At 40.5% G+C, this 15,183-nt stretch overlaps 1 protein-coding gene across 1 annotated transcript in view; it reads right to left on the bottom strand.

Moving 5' to 3' along the window:
- The window catches only part of appa (amyloid beta (A4) precursor protein a), a 60,593-nt gene extending 46,096 nt beyond the window's left edge, over window positions 1–14,497 (bottom strand). Inside the window, exon 1 of the mRNA XM_061691753.1 lies at window positions 14,295–14,497. Within this exon, the coding sequence (XP_061547737.1) occupies window positions 14,295–14,354 (60 nt within the window). The 5' untranslated portion in view covers window positions 14,355–14,497. The remainder of the gene's footprint in view (window positions 1–14,294) is intronic.
- Window positions 14,498–15,183: the final 686 nt, after the last annotated feature.

Below are 15,183 nucleotides of genomic sequence, written 5' to 3'. Positions count from 1 at the left end.
ATGCACGCTATTGGCTTTTGACATTTTTTTTGGGGGGTGGGGGGAATGTCCATTATACATGAGAAATTACGGTAACTGCAATTATAGTATAACGCCATGCCTTCAGGGTGAGGCTGTATACGAAACAGTTTGCTCCTAAAACTGTCAAAGAAAAATTCACTGTAGCTTAACACCACAAGAAGAATGGTGGATATTCTTTGCATTTCATGGATTATCAAGGTAAATAATGTTTCTTTTGTAACCAAGCACAGTTCAGCAAACACTTCTCCAAATAAGAGGCAAAGCAATGCTTGCTTCAGGCTGTTTATTTTTAACTCCCAGTTTAAGTTTACTCTAAAACTGACACGTGAAATAAAATCAAATTCAACATTGTATATTTAAATACCAAAATGTTAAAAAATAAACATACAATCTGATCTGATGAAAATCTGATAGCTTAATCCTAACATAATGTGGAACGCCATAGACGCGCTAAACAAGATTTGCATGGATCTTGTGGAAATTATAGGCCTTTAAAAAACTACTACTTTAATATAAATGGAGCAGCTACACAAACAAATACACCATACAAGAATACTCACAGGAATATCTATATACCCTATGTCTTAATGCATGAATTGTGTGATTTGTCTAAGGTGGAGACAACCCTGCGCAACAGACTAACTTTGAAATCTGCTGCAAACTGGCCATCAATGGGCCAGACAGGGAGGGCATGGGAACATTTCTTTATTAAAGGAAAAATAGGGGGCTGAAAAGTTCTGCCTTTTGGTGTGAAACGGTTAACTAATGTGTAAAACTACCATTGAACAGGGCCACATTTAGCTGTCCACACAATGCACTTTTGTTACTATTTATTATTCAATTTAATACAAAACAGGGTTCCTGTATTTGTATTCTGTATTACTCACAGTTATTTGTAGTGATGGTATGATTTGATTTAATTTCAATGGCCTCATAAAGGGAAGGTCAGACATATGCCTTGATGTGAGCTAAGCGATTGTCATTCTAAAGGCATGGCGGCACCCTCATCTTGACATGAAATGGCTGATATACACATGACTGTGCATAGTATACACGCCTGCACTGAGTAAGGAGGCAGATCAGCGCAACTCACTTCAAAATTATTTATAAAATCTGGCCCTAACAGCTGCCTACTCGCCAGCCGTGAAATGAAGGGCACGCTCTGCCAGCACACTGCTGACTTTTACAGGTGGGTATCAAACCCTGACAGTGATGAATGATGCCACTTGCAGAGAATAGGCGGGATGTGGTGTACATTTTGGACCTAATAGAGCACATTTTTTTAGGCTTCTAGCTCTGCATTAGTCCCACTAAGTTAAAAAAAACAGGAATGTACACTGAAGTACAAATTTTAAAGATTAACAATCAGAATCAGGTTTCAGTAAAGCCTTTAAATGTGAACTGTACAAAAGCATTTTTATGTGCAAAAGGATGCTCTCGTCTGACCTCATAGTCTTCTATAGGGATGTCCCGATCCAACTTTTTCCACTTCCGATCCGATACAGATATTGCAGCCTGGAGATTTTGCCGATATCGATCCAAATTTCAGCAATAATCATACATAATTTACTTATTTTATAGTATGGAATGTTAGAAAAGGCTTGATCAAGTGATGTTACTCGGAGAACAATAATCAGCAACAGTAGGTATGCGAAAAACTGAACTACTCGTTATTAACCAATGGGTTACATAAAGTAACTGCTGTGCACATCTTGACCTCTGAGGGGCAGTGTGGTGCACACAATGAGATACACACTTGCAGTAACAAAGAAAGTATAAATCAAGATCAATTCTTGATATTAATCGTTTTTCACAAGTTTAGCTAGAGCTAGAAGGGCTGAGAGTTCGATGCTAATTTTGTTAGCTTATCAATGGTGTTTTTCATTCATTGTGTGTTAAATTTGGGCTTCCAATTTTTGTTAACAAAAACAAAGAAAGAAATTAAGTCTGTGATATATTTGAACATTCACTAGGTGTTAATTCTTTTGTTATGTCTATTTAGTTTTACAGTTAACTTCAACTGGAGTGTCAATAAACGACTAAGCAGGCAACATTCACTCTTACTCCTTGCTACTATGTTAGCACCTTAGCAACCTATTGTTGTGATTTTGTGGGCTCTGCATGCCATATGTGCGCTGCTAGATAGAAGTATTGGAGCGGAGCATAGAATGGACTGCTTGTATAGGAGTGGTAAAATTTGAGATTTTTAGAGCTAGTCCAATCCCATCGTTTTTTTTCTGACATTGGACCAATTTCCAATCTAAAAAAATCGGATCGGGACACCACTCGTCTTCTAATCTACTGCATCAAAGTGCCAGCTTTTTCACAGAAATCACAATTAAGAGAAAGCAAGCATTCTATTTGGGGGGGATGAAACACCCAACAAAATGAAAACAAAAAGCCCAAGTGTTTGGGGCAAAAAAATAAGGAATAATAAGGATGTCACACTGACAACTGTGTCGAAATGCAGGGTGAGTGGATTTGTGCTTTGTTTGGAGAAAGTCATCACTGACTGTGGCTCTTTTCTGTTGAATTTATTCATGGGTTACATTCTGTCATATTCCTAAAATGTCACATTATATACAAGGTACAGGTGGCACAGCTATCATTATTTAGCTTATTTTGGAACGGAAACGCTTAGAAATTATTAGTACAGACAAAGGGGATGCATCGTGGGGGAATTTGTTAGGGTGGTGATGCGTCATTGTTGAAGCAACCATGATGCTGTTTGAAATGATCAACCCATTATCTGTAACATAATTTATAAACAGTGGCAATTTTGTCTCAACATAAGATTGTCCAGTGTTGACCTGGGACACACTTCATGTTGTTGTTGTCAAAATGTATGAAGGATTTTTTTTGTTTTGTTTTTTTTAAAGTAGAAAGACATGAGTTCCCCATTTTGACACGCACAAAGGCAAGCGTCCAACTCCCATGATGTACAGGACTTCTGTATATAGGGTTGGCCCACCGGGAAAAGCTCCTTCCTGGAATTGTGTGTTTTTGTCAGGGCACAAACAACGCTAAACAAGGTTTTTAAGAAGGCCACGTCTTTTGAAGTCGGGTTTAATCATGATTCGCTCATTATTTCGACCCTTGAGGTTTTCACGGCTCAGAGGGTAAAGACTATCATGAGTCATGTAGGCAAAGGATTAGGAACAAAGACACTGCTCTGTGTAAGGTGCAGCCCAAATGATTCATTCCATGTGAACTGATTACAAGGGGTGTGTAGGCGCAGAGATATCAAAGAAATGTCCGAAACAGGAAAAGCAAAAAACCACACCTATATATTGTGCAATCCTGCCCAGCTTCTCTTTCACTTACTACCTTGCTTGTTAGAAATAAAAGATTCATGTGGCACATGTAAATTGACAAAAGAATAATGAAGACAATGTACTATAAACTGTACTATAAACTAAAAAGCTATCATTATCGCGATCTTTTAATATTTTTACCAGTCACAGTATGGCTATTTGTTACATGTAAATGTAATGAACGTCAGCTGCAAGTGTAACTCCGAATTAAAAATGACAAGGAGATACCAACGTAGATATTATGTCTGGCAACGAAGTTATGTTTTCATTGCGCAACGGTGTGTGGTAGCGATCCAAAATGGGGCTTAACTTTGTTAAAATAAATGACCAGTCAGCTCAGTGCAACACTTGCAGTAAGATTATATCGTGCGAAGGACGTTGCACCATTAACATGATTAAACACCTCTGGATACATGACGTAGTTAACAGAGTGCCCCGTCTTTGATGAGCTAGCTCCTGCTGCTGACCTTCATCCTATCATCGCACTGAAGTTAGAATTAGATAAGTAAAACAATGAAATACAACTTATGCCAACACTGAGGCGGCTAACAAGTTAAACTAGACATAAAACAGTGGGTCAACTCACATGCAACTAACCAACTAGCAATGGCAGATACATTTTTTTGGGCTGTCAATCCATTACAATTTTAAATTGCGATTAATCAAATTATTTCCATAGTTAACTCGAGTAATCTCAGATTAGTTGCATATTTTGCATCTGTTGTAAAGGTACAATAAAATTATATTTTTCAAGTTCTTAATCAACATATGAGTGGGCAAATATGCTTACCTTATGCAAGTATATTTATTATTGCAACATTTCAAATTCAAGCCCAACAAGAAACAAGAGATGGACTGTAAAACTGTTACTGTATTGTACTGTACTGTGTGTACTGGGCTGTTACTGTACAACTAAACACACAACAAAAATAACATATACACCTATTTAAATACCAGAGGCGGCAAGGCGGATGACTGGTTAGAGCGTCAGCCTCACAGTTCTGAGGACCCGGGTTCAATCCCCGGCCCCGCCTGTGTGGAGTTTGCATGTTCTCCCCCGTGCCTGCTTGGGTTTTCTCCGGGCACTCCGGTTTCCTCCCACATCCCAAAAACATGCATTAATTGAAGACTCTAAATTGCCCGTAGGTGTGACTGTGTGTGCGAATGGTTGTTTGTTTGTATGTGCCCTGCGATTGGCTGGAAACCAGTTCAGGGTGTACCCCGCATCCTGCCCGATGATAGCTGGGATAGGCTCCAGCACGCCCGCGACCCTAGTGAGGAGAAGCGGCTCAGAAAATGGATGGATGGATGGATGGATAAATACCAGACATACTTCAATGGCCATCTTAATGCTAACACACAATGTAAAATCCCATTGACGTGCTAACAGAAATTAGCATCGAAGTCCCGGGAGTCATATCCTTTTAAATAAGGAATAATCTCACACAATGTTGGAACACGTACATACAGTTAATATTTGGATTTTGGGATGGCCAGTGCCCTTGTATCCCATTAGAATAAATCCACCCCTGCACTGCAGAGGAGCAGGATCACATCTACATATTTTGAGCCAAAACAGGAGCATTCTGTACTAAATTGACCTTGGTGTTACATTTTACCCAGGGTTCGCGCTGCCCATTCGCCACCTCGCCAATGGCTAATTGAAACACGCTGGCGAATCAAAATCGCCTGCGTCAAAAGCCCTTCCTAATAAAAGTTCAAGTGAGCACGCTCATTCTGCCGTGTTTGAATGGTGTTAGTGCTTTAGTTTTTCCCCCGCTTCGTAAAATGCTTCAATCCGCCATCCACCCGCTGCTAGTTATAAGAAGTCAGCTTTCCCAGCTGCGGGGAGCGGCACATCAGGGAAGACAAGACCCGATGCCACTTGGCGCCGAATTGAAGCATGCAGATTACAGCGATGTACATTTGAAATATCGATGGCCTGTGTGTCCTGCAATTTACATTATTTCTCACAGATAGCTGGCTGTCTTCTTTATCATTGCACAATCCGCTAATCCCACTTTGGTTGTCATGATGAGTCGCAGCGGCACTGGGTTGAACCAGGCCCGCAGCTAGTCATTTGGGTGCTCAAGGCAAACAGTCACGTCCCCACCACCCCATCTTTTTTTGTAATTTAAACAACATTGTCCTGTTTTTAAAATCTGTTACAATTATCTGACAGCTAAAGTTAGTCTACTAATATTTACCCCCAAACATTTACAATATTGTTTATCTTCAACTAAAATGTTTAAATTTGGAAAATTCTAGATAAAGTCCTTAAAATCCTTCTTGAGGATTATTAAATAAATTAATAATCAACACTTTTGGTTTAATTGATAGGAACATTAATTAACATTTAATATAGATGAAAAGCGTCACTCGTGTCACTTTCCACTTTATCTCTATACTTGGCTGACAGACAGCAGTGCTACTGCTACTGACAAGAGCAACATAATACATTTTTACAAGGCATGAAGTTAAATCATCCATCCATTTTCTGTCCCACTTATCCTCACTAGGGTCGCGCGTGTGCTGGGGCCTATCCCAGCTATCTTTGGGCGAAAGGTGGGGTATACCCTGAACTGGTCGCCACCCAATCGCAGGGCACATTTAAACAAACAACCATTCGCACTCACATTCACACCTTCGGGCAATTTAGAGTCTTCACTCAACCTACCATGCATGTTTTTGGGATGTGGGAGGAAACCGGAGTGCCCGCAGAAAACCCACGTAGGCACAAGGAGAACATGCAAATTCCACACACGTGAGGGATTTGAACCCCGGTCCTCAGAACTGTGAGGCAGATGTGCTAACCCTACCGCCTTAAATAATCCATCCATCCATTTTTAACACCGCTTATCCTGGTTAGGGTGGGGGGCGCTGGAGCTTAGCCCCGCTGACTTCGGGCGAAAGGCAACTACACCCTGAACTGGTCGCCAGTCAGTCGCAGGGCACATATAGACACAAACAACAATTCGCACCCACATTCACACAGTCACTGAGTGGGAACTGAACCCACGCTGCCTGCACCAAAGTCAGGCGAGTGTACCACTACACCATCAGTGAGTAAATCAGTAAGTCAATATTCTACTGTGATGGAAGGTTTTCAATTCGACAGTAAAATACTGCAATCACAATATTTGTTTAAAAAGAAACAACAACTAAACAACTCGTAATTAGAGTATTTCACATATCATTCAGTTATAAACCTGACTGATGGCTAGGTAGTTTTAATTGGGCCCACATCTTTAAAGTTTATCGGTTTACCAGTGATGAGGACTGGCTACATGTGGCTAAAGGTTTAGCCACATAAACACACGTGATGTTGTGGCTAACTACACACAAGTGTGGCTAGGAGATTTTTATACTGTTTAGCCACATTGACTGTATGATTGGATGAAAACAAGGAACTGAGAGATGACAACGAACTTCTTTTCTCCTGCCTTGCCGCAAAGTGGAGGAAGTAAGTAGCGTAATACAATGCAGGCAAATGACAAGCTTTCAAACGTTTATTTTAGTCTATGCCGCAGGCCACAAAAATGAATGGCTGGCCGCAAATGTCCTCCAGGCTGTAGTTTGGATAGCCATAATTAAAACCATGCAAACATTTGACCCTGTCCCCTAAAATAATCATAATTGAGAATCGTATGGAACATGAATCTGAATCGACATCGCTCAAATTGAAACGATGCCCAACTCTTCTACTGTACTCTCCTCCCAGGCCGAATAATGTCCGTCTGACTTGCTTGATTGAAAAATCATGATGTTCCACTCTCATCCTGTAGGTGACTGCCATATTAATTAGAAAATCAGAGAGATCAGCCACACACAGCAAGCTGTTTTTACGGCAACTCTGTCTGCTAGTTATGGTATACTTGCCAGACGTCCAAATTTCCCCAGATTCCCATAAATTTTACCGGCAGTCTCTCTCCCATCATTTACTGCCCTTTGCCTACATTAGAGTTCTCCAGATATCTTCAACACTTGGATTTATAGCATTTATTTGCTGCGATTGGTGGCAATCCTCAACCACTACGATTTTCATGTCCACTGCTAGACAGCTGAGAGAAATTAAGGCCTTACAAGCAGCTGCTGAAGCAAATGGAAAGCACTAAAACAAGTACAAATAATCAAGAAAATCTGAGCCATCAAACAGAGTGTTTAAAAGGCATGGGGGCATGTCTATTGCCAGATTTTCTGTGCTGACTCTCCTGAACATCAAGGGCATAATTGCGTCAAGTAGCTTGGGAAAACTGAAAAATAAAAACGTCAAAAACAATGTATCACAGTCGATTATATGTAATACTATAGTGGGAATAATTAGAAAAGTAAGATCACATGCTGTTTTGCATGCTGAAATTATCACAATACAAGTGGCCTTTTTTCTTTTACTTTCATTTGCTGTATCACTGTTATCTAAATTGATAATAGATTTAATTCTGTAATATTTGTGTAATTCCAAGTGGTCTGTGGATTGTGCATTAAAAAATCCATTAATCCATAAAAAAAAGTTTTGTTGTCAAATGTATTAATTATTTGCTTCCAATAATAATTAAACTCATTTGGATTTGAAAAGGTGTGAATGTGAATGTTTGTTCATTTATATGTGCCCTGCGATTGGCTGGCGACCAGTTCAGGATGTACCCCGCCTCTCGCCCGAAGATAGCTGGGATAGGCTCCAGTACACCCGCGACCCTAGTGAGGATAAGCGGTACAGAAAATAGATGGATGGATGGATGGATGGATTTGAAAGTCCGTCCTACCAAGGAACAGGTGTTTTCCTTCCTCTAATTTGCATGTTCTTCTTCTTTTCCTTTTGGCTTGTCCCTTTAGGGGTCGCCACAGCGCGTCATCTTTTTCCATGTAAGCCTATCTCCTGCATCCTCCTCTCGAACACCAACTGACCTCATGTCTTCCCTCACGACATCCATCAACCTTCTCTTTGGTCTTCCTCTAGCTCTCTTGCCTGCTAGCTCAATCTTCATCATCCTTCTATACTCACTATTTCTCCTCAGGACGTGTCCAAACCATCAAAGTCTGCTCTCTCTAACTTTGTCTCCAAAACAACGAACCTTGGCTGTCCCTCTGATGAGCTCATTTCTAATTTTATCCAACCTGGTCACTCCAAGAGCGAACCTCAACATCTTCATTTCCGCCACCTCCAGCTCTGCTTCCTGTTGGCTCTTCAGTTCCACTGTCTCTAATCCGTACATCATGGCTGGCCTCACCACTGTTTGCCCTTCATCCTAGGAGAGACTCTTCTGTCACATAACACTCCTGACACCATCCTCCACCCGTTCCAACCTGCTTGGACCAGTTTGTTCACTTCCTGACCACACTCACCATTGCTCTGGACGGTTGACCCCAAATATTTAAAGTCCTCCACCCTTGCTATCTCTTCTCCCTGTAGCCTCACTCTTGCCCCACCACCCCTCTCATTCATGCACATATATTCTGTTTTACTTCGGCTAATCTTCATTCCTCTGCATGCCTCCATCTTTCTAACTGTTACTCCACCTGCTCCCTGCTTTCACTGCAGATCACAATGTCATCTGCAATCATCATGGTCCACGGGGATTCCAGTCTAACCACATCTGTCAGCCTATCCATCACCACTGCAAACAGGAAGGGGCTCAGGGCTGATCCATGATGCAGTCCCACCTCCACCATAAATTCGTCTTGACACACCTACAGCACAACTCACCACTGTTCTGCTGCCCTCATACATGTCCTGTATTATTCTAACATACTTCTCTCCCACCCCAGACTTCTGCATGCAGTTCCACTGTGTTTGTCACTTGGCAAGTCACGTCACATGACGTGGGGGCGCATCTCAAGTTAGCGAACGAGCGATCAGTCAGAACAGGTGATTTTATTTACAATTCTTTTCCATCATGAAAAGGACAGCAAAGCCCCCCGGCACACAGTTCCGCAAAAGAAAAGCGGAGGAGGAAAAGAAGACAATTTATAATGATAACGTTATGTCAACATATTTTTAAAATATCGTTTTGTGTAAAGAACATGTTATGGCTAGCTAGCTTGAAATAAAGTAAGCATTAGCTTAACACGCTGATGTCAGGTGACCACAGACGACTTTTGGCTGGACATGTCTTCTTTTTTGAGACCTAAAAATGTGTCCGGCTGAAATTTTACTCTCTTTTTTATTAGTAATGCATAATCACAGCTAGACAGTAATAATCTTATGTGGAAGAACTTAGTAGGAAGCAAAAGCTGAATTATTTAATGTTAAACTAAAAAGTTAAACCAACAGTGACCTAATTTGCTGTGAAGAAAATTGAAAAAATGAATAAATCTAAGACTAGCACGTGACACAAAAAAATTACAAATTTGTGTAATATCTCTCTCTCGTAACTGCTTATTCACAATAACATATTTTCTCGTATTTTTGTAGATTTCTCAAAATCCTAAATATAATTAAAATGCAGATGCCAATGCACTTACAAGCACCTCATTTTTGGAGACAAATCTTAAGGAACTGTCAAACCACTCAATCCAAAATTAAAATGAGACAAAAGGAAAATGTTTCTTGGTCATTGAGTAAATTTCGGATGAAATCGCTGAATTAATCTCTTTCAAGTGGGGAAGCGGCACTTATTTGCAATAACTTGACAATTTGTAATCATATTAATTGGGCATTTCTTGACATTTGAATCTATGTTGTCTATGTTTTTCCATGTTAAAAGTTACATGGAAAAACTTAGCCAACATAGATTCAAATGTCAAGAAATGCCCAATTAATATGATTACAAATGATAATAGCAAATACTCCCTCCTCTGACTGATTGGTATACTGCTCGCTCTCTGTTGGGGTAGGGGCAAATTTATTGACGTCAACCCAGAGAAATCTGCAATCGTCAAAACGACCACGACTGTCCAGAACACAGGGAAGAAGATGAAAAAAGGGAGGAATGGGAGAACGACAGGTCAAGTTGTTGCAACTTTTGGTTTGTCCCAATAGCTGTCGTAACAGCCATAACTCGCATGATTTGTTTGGCAGTAACGATAGAGTAATGAAATTAGGAAAATGTTCTATTTTATATTTTAAATTGTGTGATATGTTATCTTATAAATTAAAGCAATGTTAAAAACTATCGGTATTCGACTTTTTTGAAAGCTTATTTAAATCATTGATGGAGGGGGCGTCGTATAAAATCTCGTCAAGGACGCCACATTGGCTGACAACATGACAGAAATAATGGGTGCTAACTTAGTGAAATTAAAATACTTCCCACACACCGAAACATTAGAGCATGATTGGACAGAACACTGGCATGTTTACGTACAACCGTTAGTGCTAGCACTAGCTTGCTAGGCTACATAATGTTTTCTTGACTGCTTGCAAGCCGTATCGTATTAAAAGTATGTGAACATTCCTCAAGCAAGCCTTGAATTAAAGTCCTCTCCCAAGCACCGGTGACCCCCAGCACACGTTTTTCCCCATTTTGTTCTCACACTACACATCAAGCGATCCATTGTGGTTGTCGTCGCCGTGGTAACGAGTGTATCTGGTCGCGTTTGAGTTAACAAGATAAAGCCCAGTGATCGTAAAAGATGGGATGCGGTGGTATCGGAATACAAGATTTTATTGCAGTAGTCTGACATAGTGCAATTGTGAAAGACCAAATTTGTCATGTATTCTGATCCGGGCATTACGTGTTGTCTGTCTCAAACGTGTTGTCTGTCCCACACCGCCGACATGTTTTTTTTTTAAGAAATAACTTTCTTGGTGGTCAGATATTAACAGTACTACGGCAAAAGACACGCCACAAGGCTAAAAATAAACTAGCTTTTGGATTCAAATATCCTGTACACAACGGCGACGCGGAGTAAATGTCTTTTGCGGAGACGATCAATGACTTCACTGATCAGATCGGCGAATTATGACAGAGTCTGGTCATTCTGTGAACTCACAGCACTGCTCTGTCGTTGGTTAAATTGGCGTTTCATGGTTTATGGGCATGCTGTTACCCAGTGTCCCCTTTTCTCCCCGAGGCGTACAGTTAACTTTGGTGGCTTTGCCCAGTTTTTGCCATTTTTTTAAAGTGAATTTTTCTTCAAATGGTTTATTGTGTGGCTAGCTATAGGCGGTTCCACTCGCCCTGGGTGAGTTGTACGGATATATTGTTTCCCGAAAAAAAAAAAGAAAGACTATGTGCTCTTTTTAAAACGCAAATAAAGTGACTATTCCTTTTGAAACGGGAGGTGAATTCTTTCTTTATTGTAAGCAGTAGCTAGTCGCTATTATTGCTGACATTCAATCATTTTACATTGTTTTGGCGTGTGAATATCCAACACGAACTGAACGTACTTCTATGTTGACTGCGAGGACTTGTCAATAAAGTTTATTAAAACAGAGTACAGCACACGGAAGTCGTGTAAAAAGCCATGTATTAAAAATATAATTGCTTTTTGGGGTTAACATTATGCAGTGTTAAATACACTTTAGCGATAAGCTGACAGTCAATTCAACCACAAAGGGCATGCTGGTAGATCCACTTTGATCTGTAAGTTGCACGTGTAAATTAAAAAAAAATGATTAATGTCAATGTCACGGTCTGTGTTTTGGTTTGGGTTGAGTTGTGTTTTGTTCCATGTTTTCCTATGTTTGTCGTGTGCTCATTAGGTTGTTGTGTCCACCTGTTCTCGTCTACCTTGTGTCGACCAATCAGCTCTCTCCAGCCACTCGTGTCTTGTCCAGGTGTTCCTCGTTGTCTCGTCAATCTGTTTGCATTTAGTTCCCTGGTTTCTTACAGTTCGTGTCGGTTCATTGTCGTTGTCACATGTCTTTTCAGTATGTCATTGTCAGGTGTCTTTGTCTCTGTCTGTGCCATGTCATAGTCGCCAGTTGTCGCTCAGTTATTTCACCAGTCATGTCTTGTTTTGGGTTTACTCAAGTGTTTCTTTGTTACTTTGTGTTTAGATTTCGGACTTTGTTAATTTAGCATTTTGACTTTTTCATGATCTTTGTTTTCGGAATTAAATATTTTTTATATACTCCTGCACTACTGCGTTGCTTCCCTCCACTTGGGTCCTCCATGTTTTTGCCTTGCCTTCCTCTCCTTCGACCAAACGTGACAGTCTATCCATTTTCAGTACCGCTTATATTGAAATTTCAATCATTTTTGTTAAGAAATTTTTTTTTTTTTTTTTTTTTTTTTTTTTACTCATACAATTGATGATCAAAGATGATTAAAAAATAAAAATATTTTCCTTATGTACTTGTAAAATTTGGAATAGTTATTTATAGGTTATATACACTGTTCCGGCCTACTTGAGATTAAACTGGGATGAATGTGGCCTGCCAACTACAATCCATTTCACACCCTTGATTCAATGGGTCATTTCTTGGCCCTTAACATTGTTTTATGGAAAGTGTATTTGTAGTTTTTGCAGAATCCTACAAACAAAACATGGACTGACAAATGAAAATATATTGCCTCCTGCTCGGCAGAGGCAATAAAGGGGGACTTTTTTTGTTTTGTTTAAATTCACTCATGTCTGTCATGAGTAAGGCCGGCTACATATGTTTGAATAAGAGGCTACACTGAAACGCTTAGAATGGATTAATTACAGGAGGTCCTCTGTATACGACGGTGCCGACTTCCGACATTGGATATTTTAAGAAAGGCGTGTGGCGTACTACAGATACGTCGTCATGCGGCAAAAGAGAAGGCATGCCCATTTTTCGCCGTATACTTAATGTTCTTCAATTGGATTGTTTGGTGTTGTTATGTCTTCGATGTGTAGTTCATAAATATGTTTACTCAAATTATGACTTTATTACTGCGAAGCGATCCGACTTTCGTACACCTTCATGTGTGCATCAACAAAGCTGGGGAAAATTTGTTATTTTCTTCCAACATGTGAACTGCATTTTGTATGTTAAGGGGGCACGTATTTAAACACACAAAGCTGTAGTTTAACATGAAAAGGAGGAAAGAGCAGGAATGCAACAATAGCGTCCGTCGCTTCCCTTCTCCCTCTCGATGCTGCAATGCACCGCCGCCATCTTACTTGGCTTTTCTCTATCAAACGACCGAAATGCGTTACTTTGTCGGTCACATTGTTCCTCTTGTCGAGTCTAAGCAGTCACTTTGCTTGGCGTCTTCACGCCGCGGGGATCTTTAACACAATATACGTATGCCATGTTGTTGCCTCGTTTCACTGCCAAACACGCCCACTCGCCTAAAATTAGCCATCGGCTCCTGGACAAGGAGACAAAACGCTTTTTGGCTGAACCAGTGTATTCGCTGTCAACAACAGAAACGGCACCGTGTTACGTTTATCAGTCTCAATATAAAGATAACAGAGTGTGAAATAACTTACACTACGGACAAAATGTAAGTTTTTTTGGTTGTTTTTTTTAGGATAAAAATCAAAACGGCCCATCCATCCGAATGGTCTCAAAGGAAAACAATAATTAGCAGCTGCCACAGACTTGGCCTGATGTTTTCACCACGAAGAACGTATGAAAACAGCTATACATACAACATGCGTGTATTAAACGGAACAGCCATACATCTCATGGTTACCGCTTGATAACAATTTGCAATGCGGCATGTACTTAGTGTTTTAAAAATCGGGTTTCAACAATGGATGTCTATCGGGACAAACAAGTGTTAACGCTACACTTCCGGTTCTTTCCCGGTAAAGTAACAATTAGCTCCAAAATTGTATTTTAGCCAAGCTTTGGTAAATAAACATGTACTTGGTCGAATTTAACATGAATGTAGTTTCCACCGTTTGCCAGCCAATGGCTTTTAAGATCCTGTTTCGGGCTTCCTTTGTGTTAAATCTTGATATGATTGTGAAAGGCTATGACGCTTCGGTTCCGGTCTTGCTGTCGCCAACGTCGGCGAGCTTGATTCCAATAACAGCCGCATTACAGCGGAATCATGGACAAGTACATTATTGTAACGGTATAAAATAGCATCTTACCTCGGCAGCCAGAGCCGACGCCGCAACGGCCAGCAGCATTAAAGCCACTCGATCCCCCATGTTGTTTCGCGGACACGACGCTCCTGTCGGCACCGGTTCACCGAGCACTTATTGAACTGGGTGCGAGATTGCGTGTATTCAGCGCCTGCGACTCCCGTTGTCTGACGAAAGAAGCTGCACAGCTGCTCAGTGCCCGATCACGTGACCACAGAGGAGTGGGAGAAGAGTGCACGCCCCCGCTGTCATCCCCGATGCACGCGCGTTCACGTAGGAAACCAGCGTGGTATGCTTTTCATCTTCTTGTCACGTTTTCTTTTTTGATCCACCGAAAATGTTCAAATCAATTTCAAAACATTTGTTTTGATTTGATCATGATTTCAATTGACCCGTTTTAAAGTAAAAACTAAAATAAAATATTTAAGAATTGTAAAACAAAATATTAAAATACCTGCGATTGGCTGGCAACCAGTTCAGGGTGTACCCCGCCTCCTGCCCGATGACAGCTGGGATAGGCTCCAGCACGCCCGTGACCCGAGTGAGGAGAAGCGGCTCAGAAAATTGATGGATGGATGGAATATTAAAATATCGACAATATATTAAAATTTTATTTTTCTTCTGCTTTTAAATACATGTATATACAGTATATGAAACGTCTTGAAAAAAAATAAAAGGAACACTAAAATAACACACCTAGATCTCAATGAAAGCAAATTTTCAGTTGAAAATCTTATATAGTGGAATGTGAATCTGCAATGCAAATCAATATTATTATCCAATGGAGGTCTCGATTTGGAACCATATGTGAAATAAAAGTGGATAATCATATCACCGGCCGATCCAACTTCAGTGGAAATTTCATTCAGTCTCTGTACCGCTTCTCCTCACCAGG

This window comes from Phycodurus eques, chromosome 1 (assembly GCF_024500275.1).
Source record: "Phycodurus eques isolate BA_2022a chromosome 1, UOR_Pequ_1.1, whole genome shotgun sequence".
NCBI classification, from domain to species: domain Eukaryota; kingdom Metazoa; phylum Chordata; class Actinopteri; order Syngnathiformes; family Syngnathidae; genus Phycodurus; species Phycodurus eques.
The sequence above is the reverse complement of the archived record's forward strand: the minus strand, read 5'-3'. Positions and strand labels throughout refer to the sequence as shown.